The 26,411-nt window shown below is 35.4% G+C and overlaps 1 protein-coding gene across 1 annotated transcript in view; it reads right to left on the reverse strand.

The window, feature by feature from the left end:
* Positions 1-1,681: 1,681 nt before the first annotated feature.
* Positions 1,682-26,411, reverse strand: part of YTHDC2 (YTH N6-methyladenosine RNA binding protein C2) — a 33,737-nt gene continuing 9,007 nt past the window's right edge. Inside the window, exons 7-30 of the mRNA XM_064502313.1 lie at positions 26,100-26,256; positions 24,957-25,064; positions 23,685-23,833; positions 23,236-23,371; positions 22,740-22,866; positions 21,617-21,682; positions 20,543-20,721; positions 20,244-20,340; positions 20,072-20,159; positions 19,904-19,984; positions 18,885-18,967; positions 17,686-17,791; positions 17,447-17,566; positions 16,849-17,121; positions 16,218-16,344; positions 15,491-15,696; positions 14,832-15,027; positions 11,770-11,879; positions 10,680-10,972; positions 10,034-10,211; positions 8,789-8,992; positions 6,699-6,881; positions 4,746-4,849; positions 1,682-4,585 (exon numbers count right to left, since the gene is read on the reverse strand). Of these exons, the coding sequence (XP_064358383.1) occupies positions 4,769-4,849; positions 6,699-6,881; positions 8,789-8,992; positions 10,034-10,211; positions 10,680-10,972; positions 11,770-11,879; positions 14,832-15,027; positions 15,491-15,696; positions 16,218-16,344; positions 16,849-17,121; positions 17,447-17,566; positions 17,686-17,791; positions 18,885-18,967; positions 19,904-19,984; positions 20,072-20,159; positions 20,244-20,340; positions 20,543-20,721; positions 21,617-21,682; positions 22,740-22,866; positions 23,236-23,371; positions 23,685-23,833; positions 24,957-25,064; positions 26,100-26,256 (3,348 nt within the window). The 3' untranslated portion in view covers positions 1,682-4,585; positions 4,746-4,768. The remainder of the gene's footprint in view (positions 4,586-4,745; positions 4,850-6,698; positions 6,882-8,788; positions 8,993-10,033; positions 10,212-10,679; positions 10,973-11,769; positions 11,880-14,831; positions 15,028-15,490; positions 15,697-16,217; positions 16,345-16,848; positions 17,122-17,446; positions 17,567-17,685; positions 17,792-18,884; positions 18,968-19,903; positions 19,985-20,071; positions 20,160-20,243; positions 20,341-20,542; positions 20,722-21,616; positions 21,683-22,739; positions 22,867-23,235; positions 23,372-23,684; positions 23,834-24,956; positions 25,065-26,099; positions 26,257-26,411) is intronic.

Here is a 26,411-nt window from a genome sequence, read left to right on the forward strand (position 1 = left end):
CAACAACTAAAGCTTTCAGTTTGGAGAAGCACCTACTGCCTGTACTACACCGCCCACTAAAGCTGCAACAAAGAGAGCAGCAAGAGAGCAGCAGCGATGGCTGAAGACAACTGAGTAGAACCCACAGGAGAGAAAATAACGCAGCTGTTGGTAAAGAGCTGTAGGGCAACAGGAAACAAACTAGTAGCATTATTTAGATGGTAAACCTAAGAATGAATTCATCTCGAAAGTGATTGCTCTGGAACAATCACTTCAGATCCACAAGGGGCAAAAAAAAAATTTAGAGTAGCTGCAGAAACCACTCTAATTCACTTTAAAGATGAAGTACCTTAGGGGTAACTATGAATTGATCCAATCACAAGACAGAGAAATTGGCCTACCAGGTCTGGGCCATGATTTCATTTTGACAACAACCAATATCAAGCATTTAAAAAGGAAGCTACGAGGAATCTCATAGTAGAAATTAAACCTGCAAGCACTAGAGGAACTGTCTTGAAATGCCTCTGTAGATTTTGTGATCAAGGAGCAGAAAGCACATATTCAAAGAAACAATTGCAACAAATAACCAATTTCAGGCTACAAATTAACAACGAATAGGTTTTTAGAGAAAGGAACCAAGTTCCCACCCTAGCAAAAGAGCTTGCCATTTTTACTTTATTTTCAGAAGCAGGTTATTGAGGAGACAGCACACCTCAGCATTTTCTTACATGAGACAGTAGTATACCTCTGACCTACTCTCTTGAGTAACACCACTAGAGTTAGCCTGAATCACTGCTGCTCAAATTAGCTTTGCTCATGCACAAACAGTTTGCAAACATGTGGCTGTAATCCATAACCCCATTTCTTTTCCTTTCCCTCCTCACTCTAATGTTTAGGGACAAATATTTAGCTTGCAAGAGGGCTGTATCCAAATCGGAGTAAATCCTGGCTGGCAACGTCCAAACTGGGATTCTTACTATTGCACAGAAGATGGTGATGGGCCATTTGTCATAATAGGACAGAGCTTCTGTAAGTCGCCTGCTGTTCCTACCCTGGAACAGCTCTGGAGCTCTTCCAGGGACTGATGATACTTCTAGTTGCTACACACAGCAACCAACCTTTGGAGACCAGGAAGATACAAGACACAGAGGGAAAACAAAGAATGTCAATACGCAGTCTCAGAAAATTGGAATTTGCTCAATGCCTCAAAACAGCACTTGTTTTCCAAAACATTCAACAAAGTAACATGACCCCAAAGGAGAGGACTTCAAAAGAACCATCAGAAAGGTCACTGCTGCACAGTGAAATAACCATACAGACATTTTGCATGGATTCAAAGTAATGCGTGTCCGTAGACAGAATACACTGTCTATGTCTATGTTTCCACTGGATGAAACCTAGCAAAATTTATACGGATGACAATATAGAAAATTAATGGAGATTATTTGAGAAAAGAAGAAGGTCACTTACCACTGAGTTTCAAGAGTGTAATCTTTTAATGTAGACATGTTTTTTAGATTTTTAGATTATATCAAAACAGTGCTTAAAAAGGGAATCTAAAAGAATACCAGGTAGACTTATCCAAAAATTATTTATGCTAATGTATGACAAGTTACCATTCAGAAATGTATATTACTATAGTACTACCAGAAAACAGCTGCTTAATTTAGGTGTAAAAGGGACTGACAACACAAGGTTAATATGTCTTTCTTCTGTATTTTTATTTAGAAATAAAAGTATGTCTGCAAGTGACTTTGCACAGCAAAACAAGAGTACCATGCATCACATTGTTCAGTGTTTCTTAGTTCAAAATAACCTCTCCTAGTAATCTAGTTCACAAATAAAAAATGAAAACATTTACATCTACTATATGATACTCCTTGTAGACTGTAGCATAGACAAGTTGTAGTATTGCTGTTTACAGAAAAAGCATTTACCTTCAGTTTTACAAACCATATGATACTGTTGCTGAATGTCGAAAGTCCACAGAATGAGCAGCAGCAATTCTAATTACAAACTACTGGTTGATTCTGTCTTGTAAAGGTGGTCTTGAAAGTCAGTCAGAAGCACTGATGCGCCATAGCACGGAGCTTACAATTGTATAAATCAGAGGTAAACTTTTTTTTTTAATATATATATCTCATTTAAAAGCTAGCATAATCATCTCCTTACACAGGACCTTTCTATGCCTCACCTAACGTCAAGACAGGCCCTTTGGATTTGTGTTCAAGACATTATTCATCTCTGATTTGGTCTTCCCTGCGTTCAGTTTTTACTCAGACACTGACAGCAACAACCCTGAATGTGTATCCATGAAGATATGTGCAGCTTCACGGGAAGAAAGGGAGAAGGCAGAAAATACAAACAGTAAAGTAAGGTAAGTACAATGGAACCACAAAGTATCAGCTTATTAGAACCAGAAAATAACATGGAAGCATCCTCGCCATGAGCATTGATTTATCCTGGTTTGTCAGTATTAAAATGAGTAAAACAAGCAAAGTCATGTGAACCTTGTTTTAAAATATTTGCTTATCTGGTAAATTGAAAGCAACTGCAGGAAGTCTGATCATCATGAAACATTCACAAAGAAAGAAAAGGAAAGTTTTAAGTGTATAGTTTTAAGTCTCAGTACTAAATTAGCTCCTACCTTCCCTCCTAGAGCTTTAAACTGAGTACAATACTGGATTTTAAGTGCTAACTCATTACAGTCTGAGCACTGAATTTACTGAAAATGTTTTAAAAAGCTCATTTTGCAAAGCAACAATTTAAAACCAAAACTAAAATTGAAAACAACTTTATTACAGAGGCTTTTGTATTTCAAAACACTAAACGGTCAAATACAAAAATATGAATTCTAAAATCATTGCCGGGAAAATTTAATGGCAGAAAACATAAGCAATGATGCAGAATGGGACCCAATTGTTTATGATGTCAGATCACGTATTTGTCAAACTGAAACTTGAATTTAATTTGAATTAAGAAAATAAAACACACACAAAAAAGTCAGTAAATATCCTGAAAGTTTTCGTTGATGTAGATAATCAACATAAAGTTTTCCTGGAAAAAAAAAAAAGCATAAAGATACTTACAGTCTATTTCTTCTTCTCTTACTGGTAAACGCCACTCATGACTTTTTGTCTCCTTTCATGAGCGTTTGAATGTAGGACTGCTGTCCCTTTCAGAATTTAAATCTCTCTCTCTCTCTCTTTTAAACAGTAATTATTAAATACTGAAAGGAGAGCACACCTAATCATGCTTTGATCGTACTTGAAGTTCAGAAAAACATCTATAAATTCTTTTTCCTCCATCTGCCCAAAGTTCTAAGGAAACTTCCTGCATACATCCTTGAAAGCCATACAACACAGCAGGGAGCCCACTGCATACCAGAGAATGTACATGAGGCAGGGAAAAAAACAAACAAACAAAACTGTATCATGACTTGCTGGAAACCAAGGTTTTTGGGAGGACTCAGTTACTCTTACAAAGACAAAGCCTATTCTTTATGTATGGAAGTCACTACACGGTAAGCAAGAAAGAATACACAGTGTACCCTGAACTCTGTGTGAATATTCCTAGCAAACAATAAGACCATAAGCCTGCTCAGAAGCAGGAAAGCTCTCAGTTTATACTAAAAGTGACCACAACGTAAGTGCAGACAGTGAGCAGAGTGAATTTATATCACCCTTACACTGCAGTAATTTAACCTCTAATGACAAGCCCAAGAAAATAATAATTAAAAAAATAGTAGTATAGAAGAACAAAAAAAATGAAAGAGATATAGAAAGTACGAGGACTACATTAAAAGATGAAAAAAGTTCTACTGGTAATTTTTTTGGAAGAAAAAAAAAAAAAAATCAAACTCTTCTTCTAACAATGCCCATGTTAGTGATCTGCTAGAATATCCCTTCACATCAGCCTTTTGAAAGGTTACTTCACCTTACCAAAGTGACACTACCTTTTAAGGGAGATAAATAAACTGGAAACATGTTGGACCAACTTTCTCTCAAAAAAGTGCCATGCGCCTTTCATTTATGTACTTAATGGAACTTGGGCATTCTCCTTCTACCTAGTTGTCTCTCTGAATATATCTTGCTCTCTCACATTGAGCATATGAAAGTTCAAAAAGTACTTTATGGAATCTTCAAATATATTTGGAAACATCTATTCTCATTTATTCATTTTAAGCAAACTGCAAGACTAATTAATATTACACTGGTTTCTCTCACACTTTTTGCTGTGTTGAGACTGTTTAAATGTAAACTGTGTATTTAAACTATCTGCTGTGCGACACTAAGCCCATAATGAACTTATATGCTCCGTTGTTTTAAACTTCATTTGAACTTAACCATGTTTTTAAATGTCAACTGCACATTGAATATCCTACTCTAAAAGAATTGTCATTCAGTCAAAAAAAGCCGGGTGAAAATTTACATTTGTTATCACAAGGAAATACTGAAACTAACAGAATTCCCTCTATTTTTCCAGTGCTAGCTGTAGAGCATCACCAGCAACTTCAAGAGCTTGTTGCACCAGCTTCTTCCTCATCTTTATATCGTAGACACGCTGCTGGTTCTACCAGTTATAAAAGATGTTTTGACAACCATAGCTGAAAAATCAAGAGGAAGAAAGAATTTTAAATTAAGTAGACCTGTTCCTCACCAGACTGCAAAGGAAAAACAAATACTGTAACAATACATTGTACATAGATAAACTTTTCCTCTATCACTATCTATCACAATAAAACGAGTAACGCATGAAGTATCTACCTCTGGCACATTACTTCATATGGTCAATCAGTTGAATTTTTCTCTCCCAAAGGAATACGATCCCAAAGCTGTAGCAACTGCTCTCCAACTTGTGGTTCCAGCTCCTAGAAATGAGCAGGAAATTAGAAAAGTTATTTGGACTGCTAATACTAAACACAGAGAAACCAATTACCAAAAACAGCTAAATAAAGTTAAGAGTGCTTGCTTTTAGTCTTTTTGAAAGAGTTCATTCCTTTTACTATGCGTGTGTGTGTGTGCGCGTGCGCATCTATATATCGGTCTGTCTATCTCTAAGAACTGGCTTACAGTTTGTTTGGGCTTTCTTCCTTTCAGAGTAACTTGTCAGTTCTGGAGAATAAAAAATTCAGAGTGGACAAGACTGTACGTGCCATATATCTTGTACCTTCCATAGGCCACTTGCTTATAAACTAAGGATCATGATTCTCCACATCTTTTAGGCTTAGCTGAGTGTCATGGAGAACCTGGAAAGGCGGTCACAGGTAACACAGAAGCTCTTAATGGAAGCATGGACAACATTAATATAAACCAGTTGCATAATGATCCTTAAGACTTTGTCTCTGAAGAAAAACTTATAGCAGAAGTACTATTACACTCCATCACTGTCACAAGCTACTGGTATGTTCCTTTCCTCATTTACACAACGACAGAAGTTTTGGGCAAGTGTAGTGAGAATATGATACAAGAGATTTAGAACAAGTGTCTAACATGAACGAGATATTTGTACGTTTTTTGAGGAAGTGGGGAGGTCACAGAAACTGCCATAGAGAGCTCCTGTGTTAATTCTCTTCCAGCTACTTGTAGCTGCTTCTGGCTTTAGCAGATTAGAGAATCTGTATTAAACTCTATTCTACCTCAAATCTCAGGATTCTCTATAGATTTCAGAGGAAACCCAAAGGTGCAGTTTTGAGCACTTATTTGGGTGTGAGAGAATATCTTAGCAGCAAACAAACCTGAAGAGCTCCAGAAACAACATTACAAATTCTGGAAAACTTTAGTTTTTGTGGACATATATTAAGCAAAAGGCTGCTTGATTTTATGAGACTATATGACCCTGACCAGAAACAGTACTTCAGAAAAGCAATATTTCAGAAAAGCTGTTCATAACTTAAAGTGAAAAAGCCAGCACAGTTCCAATGCATATCACACTACTTCCAAAAAAGAGAGCGGATGAATATACAAAGGCTTTGTATACAGAGAGTAGTTTGATCTCTGAAATGCCTCAGTTACCACAGGCAAATATCCATATGTTCACTGTAGCTAGTAAACCTGGAAGCTAAAGGAACGATATCCTTCCACAAGAACTTTCAAAATTAAGACTATACAATTTTGTTAAAAGCACAGATATATCTCTATCTACAGCAGTCAATTTCCATGGCTGGTGGGCAGCTGTAATTGCCTTCTGAATTAATTCTGTATTATTCTCTTACAGTTTATCTAAGTTATACTTGATAGTTTTTTTTACGAAGGAATTAACATGCTTGATTATAACATTTTAAAAGTTGCTGTTTACAGCATGACTAATCTGTTTACAAACAGAAAAACCTAAAATTGGTATTTCTAACCCTCCCCCCTCCCTCCCAAAAGAAGAGGGAGTAATAATGAAGTCTTCCACATCTTTTTAAACAACTGGGGTAGAATACACAAAGGGTGATAAATCAGCATAGCTTCTATAGTTGGACCTAGTGTTCCAAAGGCATGGCTGCATCAAAACTCTAAGTAAGGCTCCTTCTGTCAAACATACATTTTCTTGTTCTACAGTAAAGCTTCCATTTCCTCAACAGTAACACACAAGCAGCACACAGCATGTGTGTCAGTGAACCACGATTCAGATTAACAGATACATGAGGAGAGCTGACAGAAATGTCAAGTCCAACAAAGCTAAAATAACACACAGTTCTGAGTAAAGGAGACTTTATGAGCGAATAGCATTACCTGGCCGTCTCTGCTTATTTGTACTTTCTTATTGTCATTCCAAGGGTTGAGCAAATGGTGTGCACACTGAAAAGGAAGACTTTCTTTTCGGATCCACTCCACCTTAAACACACCTCCTAAACCTGTAGATCCCCAGTCTTGACTTTTCTCACGTCCTATCTCTGAAGACATTCTAGCAAAACCCTGGAGTAAAAAATTGAAATATCAAAGGAAAAACACAGAGGACATCTGGTCACTTTGGAATTAAATAAATGATTAGACTTCATACTAAACTTTCAAATTAGTTTCAAAGTGATTCACACACTCTTCCCCATGAAGCAAGATACTTAAATAATTTTCTAGATGTAAACATTTCAAGAAGTGTCAACCTTTTTTCCACTTGATATATGCATTCGAGGGTTTGACCACTGAGAACATCTCTCAGTTAAACCCTGACAATTACCATTAAAATTTTTTTAAACTTTGTAACAGAATCTTTCAAAAAAAGTGTAGTAAAAACATCTAAAGTGTAAAGAATCAAGATGAATGCCTTATTATGTTGTATTCCATCATCTATTCCTTCTTAGCTGTAGACATTTTTTAGAGATTCATTCCCTTCTTCCCCTCTCCCCTCTAGTATAACAACTTTCACGTAGTATTAAGAGAGTGCAGCTGTTCTTCCTGAAGAAAAGACAAGTTAAAGTTGCTGCTGTTTTCTTCTTCAAAATGGGAAGAAATTCCAGCAAGACAAACGTTCAGGAAAGCAGGGTAGCAGGGTGAAACCCCAAATCCAGAACTGCTTCTGCCTGTTATTTAAGCAGGACACCTCTCCTGCAGGGGCGGGGGGTCCATCAAGCATTCTGGCAAATCTGTAAGACGCTATTTCTGTTGGATTCTCTGGTTGCCAATACGCACTACCGCTATAAGATTTGCAATCCTGAACAACTCAAGCCAGATTTAAAATGTAAATCAACAGAAGGAAAAGAGGAAGAAAAATAAAAAGACACATGATGGAAGAGCATGTTAATAGGAACATAACGCTCACATTTCCATGGGTGGCCAGTGCACTGCCAAAACTGGAGGGCAAGGCAACATCAACCACCTACACTCCTGACTTCAGCAAACTAAAACCTTTCACTCCCCTCCTTTTTCCTCTAAGAACACAACTAAAACAGCCCATTTACCGTTTTCTTATTACAGAGCAGAAAATCACAACTGACATGATGAAAATAACTTTCCAATATTACATCTGTGTTTACCAAATCATCGTATGTATCTCCCACCATAATCTTTCAGTGGTATCACCAAGACTGCTGTGTTTGAATTAGCTCATTATGTTTTAAGTTTAGCTGACTTTTATGAATAGGTTTATATAACAAGACGAGTTCAACTTTGCTTACTAGGGACAACTGAGTTTAGCCTTCTCTACAACACAGCTCATATGCAACTTCACACCATCAGGTAAAGCCTTTAATTTGAAATTGGCTGGCTTTTGTTGACTATCTTGCTAACTAGAATGTATTAAGTAAAACATTGTAGTAGGGGTCTTTTTTGTTTGTTTTTTTTCTTAAAACAGGTCACACTAATCACACCTTCTGGCCTAAACATCTGTGAAGTCAGGACATCTCTGCAAAAAACATGGCCATGACTTTCCAGCCACCTGGCTTTTAGAAGTTTCCTGTTCAGGGAAAGTAGATTTTATTGCAGTTTATTATGAAGACATCTGGGAGTCTTCTGACTTTAGAAAGCTGCCATTTGATAACTGCTTATTACTTTATAATATTGATTTTGGCATGCAAAAAAAGGGGCAGCAATCCTCTCCTTTGCCTTAAAAAAATTTTTTTTGAAGGATTAACCTAGGATATAAAACATTACTGAAGAAGCCTGGAGGTAGTTCAATCTTAGCTTTGAGTGACAAGCTGAGTTAGCTAAAAAGGCATATTTCAGAGCAGAATGAAACACTTTCACCTTCGCAACCAGATACACTCATTTTCCTGCACTACTTTTTAGATGGTCAGAGGTCATAACCAAACCCTCCACACTATGCATAGTCATCTGTTGCACTCTCTTAAACCATCAGCTGAAGCTAACATTTAACGTTAAGGACTCACCTGAAAGTGTCCAGATCCTTGGACAGAAAATATTAAGTAAACCATGCTGCTCTCCCAAAAGGCTCTATTTAGTTTTCGCTCATTACTTGGCGTAGTAGACCATATACCTTTCTGCTGAGAAATATCAAGGTTTCGCAGGTTGCTACTTTTCATTATAAAGTACCGAACTGGCATATTTGGTCTTGGTGAAGGAGATTTGGAACCCTGGAAGAAATTAAATTAAAATAAACTACAATAAAATAAAGCAGGTTTTAGTTCTAAAGTTTAGTTTTAAAGCATTTTAGTGCATGAAAATAAAAAACCCTTGAGTACACTCCTGCCTTCCTCCCCCAGGTTCTAATAGAAACACAGAAAATCTCAGCTGGTACTGTCTGCCTTGTTTTTTAAATGTATTTCAAATCTATTTTACATTTCTGAAACACCTTCCAAAATAATCAGTCATTTTGAAAAGAGGATCAGCAGACAAGTACAGCAGAGTAGCAGTGTAGCAATTAAATATAATTCTTTCAAGTTTTACACACCTTCAGTTGAGACAAACTTCACTGCTCTAGATTGTAGCCGAAGATAAGCTATTCACATTTCCCACCTTTAGAAAACACACAATTTCTCCCCCTTTTACATCACGTGAACTTAAAATTTGAAAGATTCAAGAGGAATTATTAAAGCCTCCAAAGAGTCAGTGCCTAGAGGAACAAGAGGTTTTCTTCTCAGTGTTCTGTGGTTTACTATTCAAATATGCAGGAAGAATTAAGACAACTCAAAAAATGTGTGCTCTGTTAAAATAACTATCCTAAAAAAGCAAGCAGTCATAATAAGGCAGATAATACAAAACTTAAAGAGAATTAGTGTCTTAATGTATGCTATTAAAGAAAGAGGGAAGCAGAATTCAGAGCAAAAAGGAGAATTAAGAGAAATGCAAGTTCTGTATATTAATTTAGCAAGAAAATGAATACATCTGCACTGGTGATTACATAAAGTTAAAAAAAAAATCAGATTGTTCTAGACAGTTTTAACTCAGCACTCTGCAAAGAATAATATTTTACTGCATTCCACTAGCATAACAAGGGTATTTAGTCTAGATCATAAGTTCCAAAAAGAAATAGTATTACGCAGGTTAAAAAATGAAAATCTATTTTAGGCTCTTAATTTATCAACCTTAGACAGCTGCTGAAAGATATTATCTAATTTATTTCTGAAATACAATTAATATTGAAGAGTGGGGTAATTTATTTATGAGAACTCTACCTTTCCAGATAAGGGAGGAGAAGGACTGGCACATGGGCTAGGATAACTACTGCTGTCTGTAGACTTCACTGATGATTGATCTGACCTGTCATCTGCAGTTCGCTTGGAGTGCAGAATGCTTTTTTCTTTGTACTTCTGCGCCTGGTGAAATGCCGGAGGCGTAGATTTCATTAGAACCCTAAGAGGTAAGGGTGGATTTAGGATAGTTTAACACGCAGAGTTTAATAAGCAGTCACAGTAGAAATGAGAACTAAATCTCAGCCTATTGCATGACTATGTGCATTACAATATTACAAAGCGTATTAAATTAATTAACTTTAATTAAGAAAACTACTTACTATGCATTGTTTTTGAATGCTGGGGTTATAGCTCTTCCAATACTTCTTTCCAGAGATCAGATTTCATGGACAATATGTTTCTGACTGACTGTCCCCTCAAATAGCAGGTTTACATATGAAATACTTAGCAATGAAATCACGACAATGCAACATAGGACATAAGCATTTCTTCCAACTGTATTATCATCCTTCTGTTATGAAACATACGCAATTCCTATTCTTTTTTATTACTAGCAGAAATTCAAGTGCTGCTTTCATATCTACAAAAATTACCACCTATTATCTCTAGAAGGCTTCAAACAACTTACTTTTCAGCATTAGAAGAGTCATCAGAGAATTCTGTTTCTGCTGAGCTTTTCCTGCTGTTACTTGATCTCCATGAAGATGCTAAAGGAAGTTCTTCAGAAGACATAGGTCTTGGTCTCTGCCCAATTCCTGAAGGCTGCTGCAAACCTGCAGACTGTTCTTCAGTGCTTAGAACAGTTATAATTGCTCTTATAGTTGCTTCATCAACTTGAGACCATGGTTTAGAAGGAGCTCGCATACGACGCAGAAATAAGCTATGCCACTTCTGTCTGAGTTGCAACAGCAAACCAGCAGCCTGTAATGAAGTTTAACGCTGTTAAAGACTAATCCAAATTAGATCAGCCAGATACAGGCTGCCTATGTCTCTCTTCAACAGATAGTATCTGGTATTCTAAAATGAACAGGGTCCAAACTGACTGGCAAGAGTAAAATTGGGTGGGGGCTGGGGGAGAGGGAGAGGGTCTGAAGGGGGTGGTCATTTGAAGAAAACTTTTAAAAGTTATCCTTTCTTCTCTGTGGTTATCTAAAATTATTTTTACAACCTTCTATTTCATTTTGCTCTCTTCATTCATACCTGAGGAAAAAAAGATCAGTTCTAAATGACACCTAAGACAGACTTCAGCTCAAATGCAATGACTGAATTTAGAACACTACAGTCTAATTTTCATGCTATCAAAACATGCTTTAGTTTTCAAAAACCCCATATTTGAACATCTCTACAAAAGATAATATTATTGTTGGATCTGAAGAGTCTGAGCATTTTGTAATTCATAAGCAACTTCTCTTCCCACAACAACCATCAGAGTTTCTCAAGATAGGAAGATTTTTATCTTCGATGTATTACTTTCCTTTTGTTAAATCTGGTCTTTCTTATATTATCTCCAACTTAGTGCTCCATCTTGAGCTAGCTTTAATCATCCTCTCAGAGAAGGAAATACACAATTTTCCATTTTTTAAAGGAAATTTTCTATTACCTGAATGTTTAAGAAATTTTTGTAAATATATAAAAAAAAAAAAGTAATAAATACCTGATAAATACGAAGACAAATATTCTTTTTCAATAAACAAGCATTAAACTGATACATTACTTACTTCAGGATCCAGTTTGAAATGGAGCCATTCATCCAGCTTCAGTACTGCCAAATTAGCAGTTGTTTTGTCCTCCATCTCACTATCACTGCTATCATTAGGTACACCATCCACTGCATGAAACAAACATAAAGGGTGCATTAGCATTTTTATATTGTTTCCACTTGCATATAAAATACTGAACATTATTGTATTGCCTGAAATAAACTCATTTCCCTTCTAAATTTCAGTTCCACTTAATATTCTCTCTTCATCTATTTCTAAACACAAAGACATTTTAATATCTTTTTTATTTTTTTGTTGAAACATCTCAGTAAGAAGTCTGTTGATCTGCTTTTAATTCAGTAGCGGAACTCAAATATTCAGACCCACTGAGGGTCTTGTTATGTAAACCCCTGCACTGCTGTGATCTGACTCACTCATGTACCTCCATCAACAAACCATTAGCACACACAAACTTATGCCTAAATCTATTTGCAAAACCATATATTGCTCTATGCTTTATTTCTTAGTAATGCAGCAGATTCAACATCCATATAAAAATACATATGGCTATAAAGTAGGATTCCCATTTCTCAAAAAAAGGTTTGATTCCATCAGCATGAATACTAGTTTTAACAGTTAAACAGAAAGACAAGAAAGCATCAGTAATTTAATATAGGCTCTTTCTTTGATTCTGAGATAATATTTCTGGCAAAAATGAACCACAGGATAGATTTTTTTCTTCTATTCCTACAGCACTCTATTTAAATAACAAAACACATTCCTTTATATTCCCAATTACTTCTGGTTTCTGGTATAGCTAACTGTCATTAAAAGTTACATGTAGAAGACAATAACTGATAATTATTTTAAATCCATGTTTTGGCTGGAAGCAATATGATTATATTGCAATATTGGTAATTTCTATATTATTCAGTTTGAATAATCTGGTTCAAACAGTATCAAATAAACCGGTCTCTAGGGAAAAAAAAAACAAAAAAACAACAAAATAAACTTTTCAGCATTATTATTAGACATTTCCTATTAATCAAATAAAAATGTAGCTATTAAGAATTATACTCTGCTATAATTTGTGAGATGTCAGAACAACGCAAATATTATTTATGCATATGCGCCCATGAGGACTCATACGTATGAATTTAACTGATGTAATATGACAATACTGCTTGCATTTCTTTTGGAAAAAAGATTCACTACTGCTTGCTATAGAAATATTAGACAGAAAAAGTTGCGAGTTACTCTTAGAATTTTATACCTAATACCAAACTAAATACTTCCAGAATAGGCACCATGATGTGATAATTATAGCCACTCCTAATGTCCCAGACAAGTTCATTCCAGCCAAAAACATGTTTACCATTGCCATGAAGTTAAAAATAAACTTCACGTTGGCCCTGCCTTCACAGTGACCAGACAGACTGGCCTCTGCTCTTGGTTATACCAGTGAAGTTGTAGGTATAGTAAAAGAGGGAGGGAAAAAGTGAGGGTATTTGGAAGGAGCAAGAGAGTAAGACAGCAGGAACAGAGGAACTGCTAGCAGCTTCTACAATCTAGGGACAACTATCATAGATACAGTTCAGAAGAGCCTTCAATATCCTCTAAAACATGTTGGATAACTGTATCTACGGAAAGAGCAGGGGTCTGGCGTGCCAAATGTATAATCTTTCTTCAAAAAGAAATAAATTCCTTACTACAGTAGGTCTAGATCATCTAGTTAACTCTTCTATATCAAAGCCTATCCTAATTAGGCTCTTCATGCCTCTAGGAGGCAGCAGTGAATCTGACCCACACAGTATTTCAAGTTAATTTCAGAGATTAAAAACAGCAGATACTCAAGTTAAATGCTACAGAATCAACATATCCTTCAATAACTAACTAGAACTGCATTAGCCAAAGGTAATTTAGGATTAATTATAAATTCTCTGATTATAAATTAATTAGTAAAGTAGTCACATTATCTTATTCATCAACTAAGCATAAGGCTGTCTCAAGTCAGTACGAATTCACTCGACTTTAAGACAAAGTCATTTCGACCCAGGCAACACTCAGTGGTATATTCATTTTTCATTCATTTAAGCAACTAACCTTCAAATCTTGGAAAACAACCTTCTATAAACCTATTGCTTTATTTTTTATAACCCAGCATGCTACTGGAAGGTTCTCAAATTAGGCATAACACAGAAGAATTATTCATATATTCTCCATGGACTTCAACACCAGTTCATTTGTTCACAAAACCCTTATCTGGTTAGCTAACTTCAGATATGTGAAAGCAAAACTGATTCTGTCCATCAAGGACCCTGATGGTTTATTTGCTGTGTCTCCACAAATAGATAAGGCAGTAAGAAAGAAGGTGAAAGAACAAAATTAAAAGAAAGAAGAGGAAAGAATAGAAGACCGTTGTTGTATTTCAACAACCTTATACTAGAGAAAGCTGAGACTTCAGGCATTAATGCACTAACGATATCCATGTGAATCAGGCTTGGCTCAAGTAATAAAGATGGAGGTAAAGGAAACAATACTTGAAGAAAAAAAATTTCAGGGAAGATTATGATCACTAATGAAACACAGGTACAACACAGGAACTACCGCTCCCCTGGCATGATCCATTAACATCTACCCAAAAAAACCCAAAACAAAACAAAAAAAATCAACTCTTCAACTCGTACAGGTCTACTCTAGACTATGACTGTAGATCACTATCCTCGTCATAACTGTTTCATAACCTTCATATATGACAGAACACTAAAGGAATACAAGATCAGGGGTGGGGATCCTTTCTGATGATACTGTTGAAGAATTAAGTTCCTAATTTTGTATTTTTCATTATTTACCTTGTCAATAGTAAAAAGTTAAATTCAACAGAATCAAAATGCAGTACTTAAAACTATTCGTATATAACTTATTACAGGGCCAGTAAGCTATTCAACAGCTGCAAGAACTCTGGTGTTGTAGCTTTGAGATTTAGAAAATATATATATTAAATACTCTGGAAAAATAAGCCTTCTATATCACATACTACTGCATATCAGCAGATTATATATATACACATATATACATACCTCGAAAGGATGAAGGCTCCTGCAAAGCATTACTTGGTAACCTAGCTGGTCCGCAGAAGAGTGACACCGTGACAGGTGTTACAACTGAACAACATCTGATATTTGCTATCCTGTGAGCCCTTGTCATTTCATCATATATAAGCCAGTCTGTAGGGAGTGCCTGAATGGCTGCAGCATGCCCGTTTGCTGGAGGAATCTGTGCAAAAGCAATTAAGACTTCAGGCTGTTTTACCTTTTACTTGAAATTAAAAAAGTGAGTGAGCATGTGAATAAAATACCTTGAAGCCAAATATTTTGCTTAAAAAAAACCAAACAAACTAAAAATCACTGTTTCAGAGCAGAACCCCTTCTTTCTATCAGCAGGATCACTGCATCTTCAAAACAGTTTCATAACTATTTTTTTTACCACTTTGTCTTGTTCTACACAAGCAGAGGACTAACTGAAGTAAGTTCTGATGAAACAATACTGTAAAAATAAACTGACTCCAATTCTTTATTTCAGCAATTGAAGGAAAAAATGTTTTGTAAAAAGTAGTGTCTACACATGCACATGCTGCCTTTAAAGTACCGACTACTATGAAGACAAATTTTAAAAATTTCATAAGCTTGTTAGAAGACTCTGCTCTTGTTTGTGGACTATAAATTTGAAAAGATTTTACCTTTTTATACTGAGGTTGGCTAAGAACAGAGGTAGGATGAAACCGTACTTTCTTCTCCTTTGGTCCAGTCAAAATGAGGCTTTCTCTGTCCACATGCACTAGATTTGGATACATCCCAGCCACTAAGGCACCTTTAACTACAGCCCAGTTTTCAGAGTTAGTGTTAACATCTCTGATATCACCTCCTCCTCTGGCTCTCACAAAACCTGAACAAGGAAGAAGACAAAGATGTGTTATAGTGGACTTCATACTCTCTTTCTTCTCAAAATCCTGTTGAGAACCAAAGTGAAATAAAATACAAATTTGCTGCATTTTTCACACTGCCAACCTTACTACCACCAAGAAAAAAAACATTAGATTGAGATCCTTCTAAATAATGAGTTTTACTACCGTAAAATACTTACTTGTACAGCACAAAGACTTTTCACACAGAAATAATTTAATAGAACATAAGAATCCAAGAAAACTAATCTTGCACTACGAAAGCTAGCGAAACACAGAACAATGAGGGTGCTTTCAGTTAGATCAGCATCTGATTCTGTTCCCCAGCAACACTACTTCAGTCTAGAATCTGCATCCTGCCTAGAATGAATGTGTACCAGTCAGAACGTGTATCAGTCTATTCCAAATCAAGGAAAAGAACTGACACCAGTGAACACTGTTCTTGTTTACATTCATACTAGGCTGGACTCCAAACCTATGCTAAGGTTTTCTATGAGCTATTTACCTGAAGCTCTGAGCTGACCAAGCAACTGTGTTCTCATTCCTATGATGATTTCCATGGTGGCTTGAGAAAGAAAGTTCTTTTCACAGAAGGCTCTCTCCCAGCCATCACTCCGTGCCTTCTGCCATGCCTGTAAACAGTGTTTTTACATTTGTCTATAAATTTGATTAACTAAAAAACAAAAATGCACTTTTTGTTTAAGTACAGTGAAATTTACGTCAATAAAGTGAAGACAAAACCCGTATTTAAAAACGGATATATATATCAAACCAGATTTATTCTGCTCAACTAAAAGTTATCTTTATCCATATCTTTAAATTAACATAAAGTATCTCCACGTTATTTTATAGCCTATCACACCGATAACTTAAAATGACATCTTGTCATAACATTCAGAGTTTAGCTAGGCTAGCAAGTAATATAGTAAAAATAAAATTAATGTGAAAAAACATTTCCTAAAGATAAAATTGTTAGTGAGTTCAATAAACAGGAAAGCCACTAGGCAAAAAATAAAGTTTCTTCTCTGAAGAATTAATTATAGTCTATCTATTCTATATCCAGCTCTGTAGGTACACCATTTCCTTTGATATGAAATCTACGGTGATTAGTACTCTTTCTGAAGATGAAATAATACCTGGAAAGCCCTGAGAAGTGCCATATGGTCACTAAATGTTCCTGCAGTAAAACGTTTTCTACACAGCATGGCTGCACGCTTTTGAGATGCCTGCGTAGGTAGGACAAAAGGGTCTCGATAGGCAAGAGTGCAAGCAATGGTAAGAATAGGATCCAGGCACTTCAAAACAACAGCACACAACACCATTTTACCAAGGTGTGGCTCTACTGGTAAATCAGCCAGATGATAACCAAGTTCGGTGAGATCTTCCCAAGTATCCATAGCATCTATTGTCTGATTTAAAAAGAGAGAGAAAGGGGGAAAAATGAGTCTACAACAAAAGCAGAAAGGAAATTGATATAAGACATTAACTAGATTAGTTGCCAAACACTAAGAACGCAAGTCAAACTGTGTGAAGCTTGAGATGAGAGTTTTAGGCAGTCTCTCTCCCCTTAACAAGAAGGCATCTGTCCACATGACAAAATTGAAACAAAAACCCAAAGCATCCCTGAGTGACTAAACAACAAAGTCTCGCTACACGTAAAACAGAGAAAGACATATTGACACACCACAGACAGAAACAAATACAATTCCCATATAAATCTATTCCATTGCTGACCTTAAGCATTTGCACAGCATTTCTCACAATTAAAGCTGGTGGAGGATCTGGAGCTTTCATGAGAAAGTCAGCAATTGGGCAATTAATTGGAGCCAGCAATTTTGTGTGCAAACAAAGTTCCTATAAGTTAGAAAACAAAGAACTCGTTAACATTGTGCAAAAATCAGTATTTTGTAGTTAATAATATGGTGTGGTGATACTACATAAAAAAAAGGTATGCTTTATAATCAAATGTGTACCTGAAGTGGCATTCTTAGAAGTTCTGGAGTCTGAAATTCCAACATATTCTGAAACCGGAGCTTGCTGAAGAGACGGAAACAGACTCCAGGCCGACAGCGACCAGCCCTTGAAAATAAAATATTAAACGTTGATAAAACAAAACCAAAAAAACCCAACTCATTTGTAGTTATTTTAGGTAAAAAACAAAAAACAAAAAACAAATTCATACTGGGACATAGAAGCAGGTTTAATGCAAAGATAATTTTGTCATTAAGCATAAGCCCCACACATGAAGTGAGATTTTTCTAGTAAATGGATTATTTTTGATAATATGGAAGTTTGTTATTATAACTTTACTCCAACACCAGAAGATCTGGAGAAACAAAAAGAAGTCCTATTTAAACAGGTCTGGGTTTTTTGCTAACATAAGATCAATCCAAATCTCGCTGTCCTTTCTTGTAAGGAAGGTAAGTAGTAAACTTCATTTCTTCCGAATTTGGAGCAGAATTTGGAGCAGAATTTGGAGCAGAATGAAGTTATTTCAGGAGTAAAAGGCAGACAACTTAAAGGGGAAGGGACAGAGACAGCAAATGCTCACGTGCACACCCAAATTCCTGCAGGTTAATACTGACATTACAGCAGCAAACATGGGTACTTGTCACTACGTAATCTCTTAGCCCTCACCCAGGGTTGATAAGAATATGATAAAGGCCTATAAGGTCATGAACAGTTTGTAGAAGTGTGAATAAGGAATGACTTCTTTATCTCTTCTAATCTGGGGATGAACAGGGATCAAAAACTAGCAAAAGGCAGCTATCTGCCCACAGAGATAAGCTGTGTAACACCGTCTAATTGGATATTGCATGTGCTATGCATGAGGAAGAGGAAAATGAATATATCCATTTAAAAAATTTTTCGAGAAAACAGATCCAAAGGGGGGGGGGGAGGGGGAAAACATTCATACATAAAACAAGATTTGAAAAATCCTCAAATCAGTTTTTTAGGACTTGGGGAATTCCAACAAAGTACACGCTGACCCTCTATCCTCTCACTCTTCCACAAGGAATTAGTATTGGCCATTGCCAGACAGGAAACTGATAGACAGGAAACAGATTAGTGATGTGATCCAGTGTGGCTGCTCTTACTTTGTAGACTTTATTTTAAGCATACAAGATGACAGATGTTTGCAAAAGAAAATTCAATATGAACCATTTATTACCTGCCTTTTCTCTGGATAGCACTGGCTTTCGAAATCCACACCATTTTTAACATGGTGACACAATTCAGTGCATCAAAAGACTTCTATAACAGAAAAGTAAAGAACAAAAAAAATAAGATTTAATAAGGTATATGAAATAAGAGATACTAATGACTTAGCTCATCAAAACAAGTTCTCTAAAAATAAAAATAGCAGCAGCAGCAGCTTCTGACACAAGGGTACGTTTTAAAGCAGTTCAGTTTCGAGTGAATTTATGCTCTCTTCTTTGTAATATGTTTGTACTATACAGTTTTCTAAATCAGAAGTTTTCCAAATCACAAGTTTTCCAGTCAATAAGTAATTTGTAACATGGATTTTGTTTTGCAGTATCACAAACAAAGCAAAAATATGTTATTATATGCAATAATGTTTTCTTCTTCGCCACATTTGGAAATTATTTCCCAGTTTTCTTAAATTTGGTGCAAAAATACAAAACACAATTGTATTACCAGGAGAATTTGAAAAATGTAACGAACATACATACTCTGAAATTCAGTTTGATTTTCTAAGCCATACCCTAGGTCTTAAAAATGTCTCATTACTGTATGTTATCTCATGTTTCCTGTACAAATAATTAGGGAAGTGCCATTCAACACTGTTGTCAAAAAACAAAGCTTAAAAACTTAGCTATGGATTAGATCTGGTCTGGATACAGTAACAGGACAGAGAGAACTCCCAGCTTTCTCTGACTTAGAAAGAGGGAGGTCTAAACAGCTGGACATTCCTTGAAATTGAACAGAAGACTGCATTTTTAAAATCAGCCCGCAGCAGCTTTTCCAGGCTTTTAAGAGCTGGCTGTTTACAGTATTTGTCATAAAACAAACAGATGTCAAAACTGCTCATGAAGTTTTGTTACATGATATGTATTTCCAACATGTACTAACACTAAGCCTACTAATAAAAAAATCCTTCAAAGGTTATGTTTTTGTATTAGTATTTTAAAATAATATTAATCAAAAGGAAATTTGAGCCAACCATACCTCTTTCATCTTCCCTGAATCAATAACAAATACAACATCGTTGACTGTGATGCTGGTTTCTGCAATATTAGTAGAAAGAATCTGTAATTAAAAAAAAATTGTAGTAACTGTAGAAGCAAAAGACTATATAAATCAATGTAACATTGGAAAAAGTCATATGATACTTGCTATTTTGCGGATGCCAGAAGGTGGACTTTTAAGGACTTTCTTCTGATCTGAAGTCTGCATATTTGAATGAAGCATGAAAACCTGGTATCTAATGCAAGGCAGAAAACACTTTTTAAGCATCTTCACGAAAACAGTAAAAATTCAAGTCAACAAGATAAACTAGAGTTTTTACCTGTGAGCATTATCAGCAAATCTTTTGTCATCGAAAAGAATACGGTCTCGCAGGCTAACTATCTCATCATATCCTGGAAGAAATATTAAAATCGCTCCTAAGGGAGGAAAAAAAAAGTTTGCATATAGAGTTAAATAACAAACTCACTTCGAGTATACAAAGTACACAAGTATACTTAAGAACCATGTATATCAGCACCCAAAAGATTTTACCATTTTGGTATTACTGAACAGATAGCACAATCTATCAGCAAAAGCTTAACCTACAGCAATTTATTAGAAGTGTGTATATATACTTACCAGCATCACAACTATGACAGATGTTGTAAAGTAAGTGCATAGTCAGATCCAGATCCACTTTCTCATCATCAAAACTGTGATGATAAGCTTTCAACAATTCTCTGTCCTCTGCGCTGAGGTCACTGCCACTTGTTTGGACCAGGGAACTTTCATCCAGATTTCCAAACTCCAGTGACGCACTAGAATATATAAATACACAGGCCAAATTTAGATCAAGACTGACACGATTACTATGCCCAATTTCAGTATGAAATATTTAAAATGTAGCAGCACCTCCACAACACTATTACTGCTCAGTGACTTAAGTGCTAATCCAGCAAAGCATTCGACTTGAATGTTTAGCATTAACTTTAATCCTCTTATACTTCATTGAAACGCAATAGAAAGCAATCCTGAAAGAACTGAAAGTATAAACGACACTTTATCGTTTAAAGGGAAAATCCTAAAAAGAAACATGTATTTTCTAACTACTTTCTGCCACGTAAGTATAAGCAGGTACTATACTAACAAAAACTACACTAAGAGAAATTATAACAAAATAGGACTCTACAGAGTCATAACTATTACCTGTAAGTTAATCAAAAAAAAATTCTTTAATGTTTTAATGGATGTATTGCTCATCTGTAATATTTCTTTTAGTATAGATACATCATGTATTGACAATACACATACACCAAACACACTACAGAAGATAGATTTGCTCCATTTTATTACAAAGCCTTAATTTGGGAACATGGTAGCACTTTAACTACAGAACAGCTATCGTCACCACACAGGTAGGCAAGATGTGGTTATAATAACTTAGCCTAGATGTGGACATTCTTCTCAGGGAAGAAGATCAATGTAAATGACGTAAAAGAGGTCCTAACCATTAGAACTATATACATCCTAGGACCTATGCCATCCTAATCACTATGATACTGAATACGAAACAAACTGTTGAGTAATAACAGTATATTTTGAAAATGTTCCTATGCCCATAAATCTAGCTATTTTTAGACCATTCTGGTTAAAAGGCAGCAAAATGCAAATTGACATTCTCCATGTTATTCCTGCAGAGTAATTATAGCTTACCTGTAGGATTCCAAAAGATCAATAACCTCTGTCTGTCCAAAGTGCTTAGCCCAGTCCAAAGGCATCCTGAAAGAGTTACATAGCGATCTTATTCCTCTCTTCAAAAGATGCATATAAATACTACATTATGTCAGGAGACAACTGATACAGTGCACTTTTTCCTAACAATTTCTGCATTATGCTTTAATCAGTTACTGCTGGACCTGAAACATCCCATTTCCACATGCATAAAAGAGTATAATAAATAGCTACATGATTTTTAGGCAGCTACAATTCTCTACCAAGTAAGAATACACACAGTGTGCAGAAATACCTGCAAACGTGCAGGGAGAAAAGGGTGGGGGAGAAGGAATTTGCCAATTCCTTAAAGAAAAGCAACAACAACAAAAAACAAAGTGCAAAAGCAAGCCATGCTTTTTGCAGCACCCTTTCACTAGTACCCAGAAGTCATCCTAAAAAGTCACACCCCAGAAGTTTTCTACAGTAACGTGTTTTCTCGTTTGTTTCATGCCTAATGGACGTTACCCCCTCACAATGCAGATCATTCTGTTCCCCTCTCTGATTGTATTCCTTTCCAAGTTTTTTTTTTTTTTTAAGTGGTATAACCAAATATCAACCCCCTGGAATCCTAATTCTTTTCTTTCCATATTACAATAATTTAGAGTAATTCCATCTTATTTTTCTAACGAAATAATTAATGGTCAGAAAAATCTGATGCACAGATATTTTTATGTGACAAAAAATATTTATAGCTATACTACTGCAAAGGTCCTTGCAATTGTAGTATATTATTTTTTCAGTCCTATAGAGGTTACTCTCTTGTACTGCAAGTGGCCAAGCATTTTGGTTCTAATTCAGCAAACGCAGAAAGATTCCCATTTCTTTCCCAGTGTGTTAAACTGGATTCACTGAAAACAGAAGTGTATATCTCTATATTCAAAATTGTTTAATTAAAAATGTAATTACGGTTACAGAAAAGAATGATGAAACAAAAGTTAGAAATTTTTTAGCCTGTCAAAATGTGTTACTGCTTAAAGTATTCTGATAAGTTGGTAAATTAATTCATTCAGAAAATGTAATAGAAAACTTTCATTTCATATGAAGAAATATATCTTTTTTTTACCAGCCATTGGATGATTTGCAGTGGATATTTGCTCCCATACTGATCAGTTGCTCTACTTGACTCAAAAAGCCTCTCCCTGAAGCAATCATTAGTGCAGTCGCACTGGTTTCACTGTGCCTATAATCAACTGACAAGTAGAAAGAAGACAGCAAAAAACAATGCAAATGTTATCATTTCATCTAAATGTAATACAAATATGACTTGCAAAAGCCAGCCCAAACGGAATTTATTTCCTTACTCCATCCCACAGTTTATAATATTTTAGCACTATTTAAAAAAAAAATACTATAACACATCTGTCAATACTTCAGAACACATCCAATAATGAATAACTACACAATTCACTAATCCAAATCAAGCTATTCAGTTTTTCCAACTAGCATTAGAAATCAAAGGTAACACCAAATTTGAAACCGGAGATAATGACTTGAGTTTCTGTGGCTTCTTTGCCTAGTCCCCCAGCCCGTGTGGAATAAAATAAACGAAGGAAACCTACCACTGACATTTTCAGTTAAAATGAGATGAAACACCTGAGCAAAGGCATCAACATCTTTATGCAACCAGATGTCGGAAAGACAAGAATCCATTTCTTTTATTAGCCATGGTTCAAGGCAATTTACATCTTTTTCAGTCTAAAGAGAAAAAACAGCATTGAAAGATCAATCTGTTTTAAAAAGTTCTTTTGTCTCTTACTATATGCAGATACTTAAAACAATAGCTGTTATTTAAATCAACTAACTGCTACAAATGACTGTCATCATCATCTAATAAACAATACCTTGGTTATATTCTGGAACAGTTAAACTAATTAAGAAAACCTAATTTTTTAAAACATGTTAATACCCTCCTAGAAACTCAACAGGAGTAATGTCTCTATAAACCAGCTTTTAAGTGTTTACTAATATAATGTAAATCTAAATCTTTCCAACAAAAGGAAATGCTTACCAGTTGACTGAATACTGTGTCACCACCATCATCTAACAGATCATACTCTTCAGCCACACTTGGGACAGATCTTTGCCTCTGAGATTCTGGTTTGCTATTATTTTCTTGAGCAGAATACCACTCTGTAAGAGTGCTTTGCTGCTTTTCTTCTAGAATGCATAACATATTTCCAAAATAAAGTTTTAAAGTGATTTTAGTCATCCATTGCTTTCTGTTACAAAGTAGTAGTATTCTATTACGAGTAGTTAGACTGAGCCAAAGTTTTTATCTATTAAATCTTTCATTTATATTAGACTGGGACCAGTGTTCTAGATTAAAATTTCAGTGATTAAGGGCTCCCAAACTCCACCACTGCAAAGCTTTGCTTTAAGAGCAAGGCAAAAATATCATTTTGGCGCTAAAACCTCCTAAGTCTCCAGTACAACTCAGTACATTTAAAAGAGTTTTCTAAGTAAATAGTTGCTATAGAATTCTGAGTCTAGATTTTATTCCAGAAGTGAAAAACAAAAGAAGAGGAATGAAATAGCTCCTGCATAGAACAGCTAATTTTTCTGTACAAGCAGAAGAAACAGTAGAAGACATAGCAGTGCTTTAGCTGAACTTTTCCATCCACAGTAATCAAAGCTGAGCAGCATGATAACCATACAGTTAGGACTATGTTATATACACTGGGACCATTCTGCAATAGCTCTTAATTTAAAAAGTATGCTTCTTATGTTGTAAATTAGGAATACTTTTTTTCAAATACCATATCTACTTAATCAGTCTAAAGACAACTGTACTAAGTAGATTAATGTTTCTATTAAACACATTCATGCCTGAGAAATGCAGTGAAAAATGTTACCACTAGGAACCATTTCTGTGCAAGATGTCCAAAAAAAAAAAAAAAAATCCTGCCTGTATAACAGCTGCAGTTTAATTTGCATCCAAAAGTCATCATATAATAGTTTCTGCTTCTATGTCTTTCATGGGGGCAAAACACAAAATTATATTCCATTCTGCTCCATAATAATTAGGAAAAATAAAACAATATTTATCAGAGGCAAAAAATATCAGAGACAACTATCAAAAGAAAGTGAAAATATTTCATTTTTACCTAATATACTTCAATAAGTAAATATTGAGAGCTTAAAGATACTTGCTTTCATCTCATCTTGTCTCAGCTAGTATTCTGTCTTTGGAATTTTACATACAGAATCACTATATTTAATTGTTCAAAGAATCAATGAGCCCCATTCCCTACCTGCCTCCAGCCCCCCAAAATATACCAACCTCGCTGTTTCTCCTTTTTGTACTTAACCATCTCTTTATTTGTATATCCAGTGGTTCGTAAAATGTCCTCCAGAAACATCTCTTTAACTTCAAAAGGTCTTCCTTGTACTGAAAATATAAATGATTCATACTATATTAGATATTCCCTGGGCCCATTGATAATCTTCATAAAAAACCCTGCAATTTAGTAGACATGAGAAATCAATTAAAATGGTTTAGTTTAAAAAATAACTATTACTTTCCTTGAAAAATCTTCTAAGAGTATCTTTATCAGGCATTTCTCTTCTTAACCTTACTGGACTGCAAAGCGAATTAACATTTAAAAAGGCAAATACCAGTTGGGTATATTGACTTTCACTAACCTCTTGAATTCTATTGAATAGATATACAGATTACAGATATAACAGTAATACAGCTTTTGTGCAAGATACCACAAAAAAGCTGAGGCTCTTATATTGAAATACTTTCTTTCAAGAGAAGTTTACAAGGAGATGCTTGCTTTACTGAATACTTCCTAACAAACGAAACATTCCAAATGGTCCGTATCTCCTAACAATTTACCTTGATTTCTTTTCTAATACACAGTATTGCTTGTTTCTAGACAACCTTTATGGACATTGATTCTTCTGCACAGGAAAATTTAATCTCTAGATTTTAATTTCTGCTCCCTTAGTAGACTTTTGAGATAGCTGGGTTGAAACCACCCAGGACCTTTATCTCCTCAGATAGGCCCAGAAGAACCAGCTTTGGTTCACATAATTTAGGAAGCTGTAAAGTGTGAGCTAGAATCTACTGGATTGAATTAATGAAGATCAGACTCTTGTAGATCCTGGGACATGGACCAGGGCCTCGAGATCAGGGCCTCAAGAACTTTTTCGTGCTCCTTGATCTGAACACCTACACAGGGGGAGGATTGGGAATCCCCACACTTATGGTACTTCCTGTGATAAAAACGCTTCACTCCGCTTTTGTTGTTTTTAACTGTTTGCAAGTATTTCAGAGAACACCATTGTTCTAACTCTGATTAACTTCATTCAATGTATTTACCATGTTCCCTTACTCAGAATGATTCGCTACGGTTTAGTAAGATTTATAAATCCTAGGCAAGTATAGTCAGATTTAAGAACTGACATAAATACTTACTGTGTATTATTGGACAACTTCCAAAATACCTAATAAAGAGATTAGCATCTAGAGCAGCACTAGAAAGAATTAGTTTTAAACCAGTCTGTTTTTGCAACACATCTCTCAGTTTTATTAACAAGAAATCACTGAATCTATCCCTCTCATGTACTTCATCCTAAAAGGAGGAAAAAAAAAAAAAAAAAGTCATCATGGATCCAGGATTACAACCTTTCAGAAATGTGAACTTTTTAACTAAAATACGTATTTTGTTGGTACATTACAGATGCATTAAATAGTAAATATCACTGGCTTTAAATAAGGATTTTTTTT

The sequence above is a fragment of the Dromaius novaehollandiae genome, chromosome Z (genome assembly GCF_036370855.1).
Source record: "Dromaius novaehollandiae isolate bDroNov1 chromosome Z, bDroNov1.hap1, whole genome shotgun sequence".
In the NCBI taxonomy this organism is placed as follows: Eukaryota; Metazoa; Chordata; class Aves; order Casuariiformes; family Dromaiidae; genus Dromaius; species Dromaius novaehollandiae.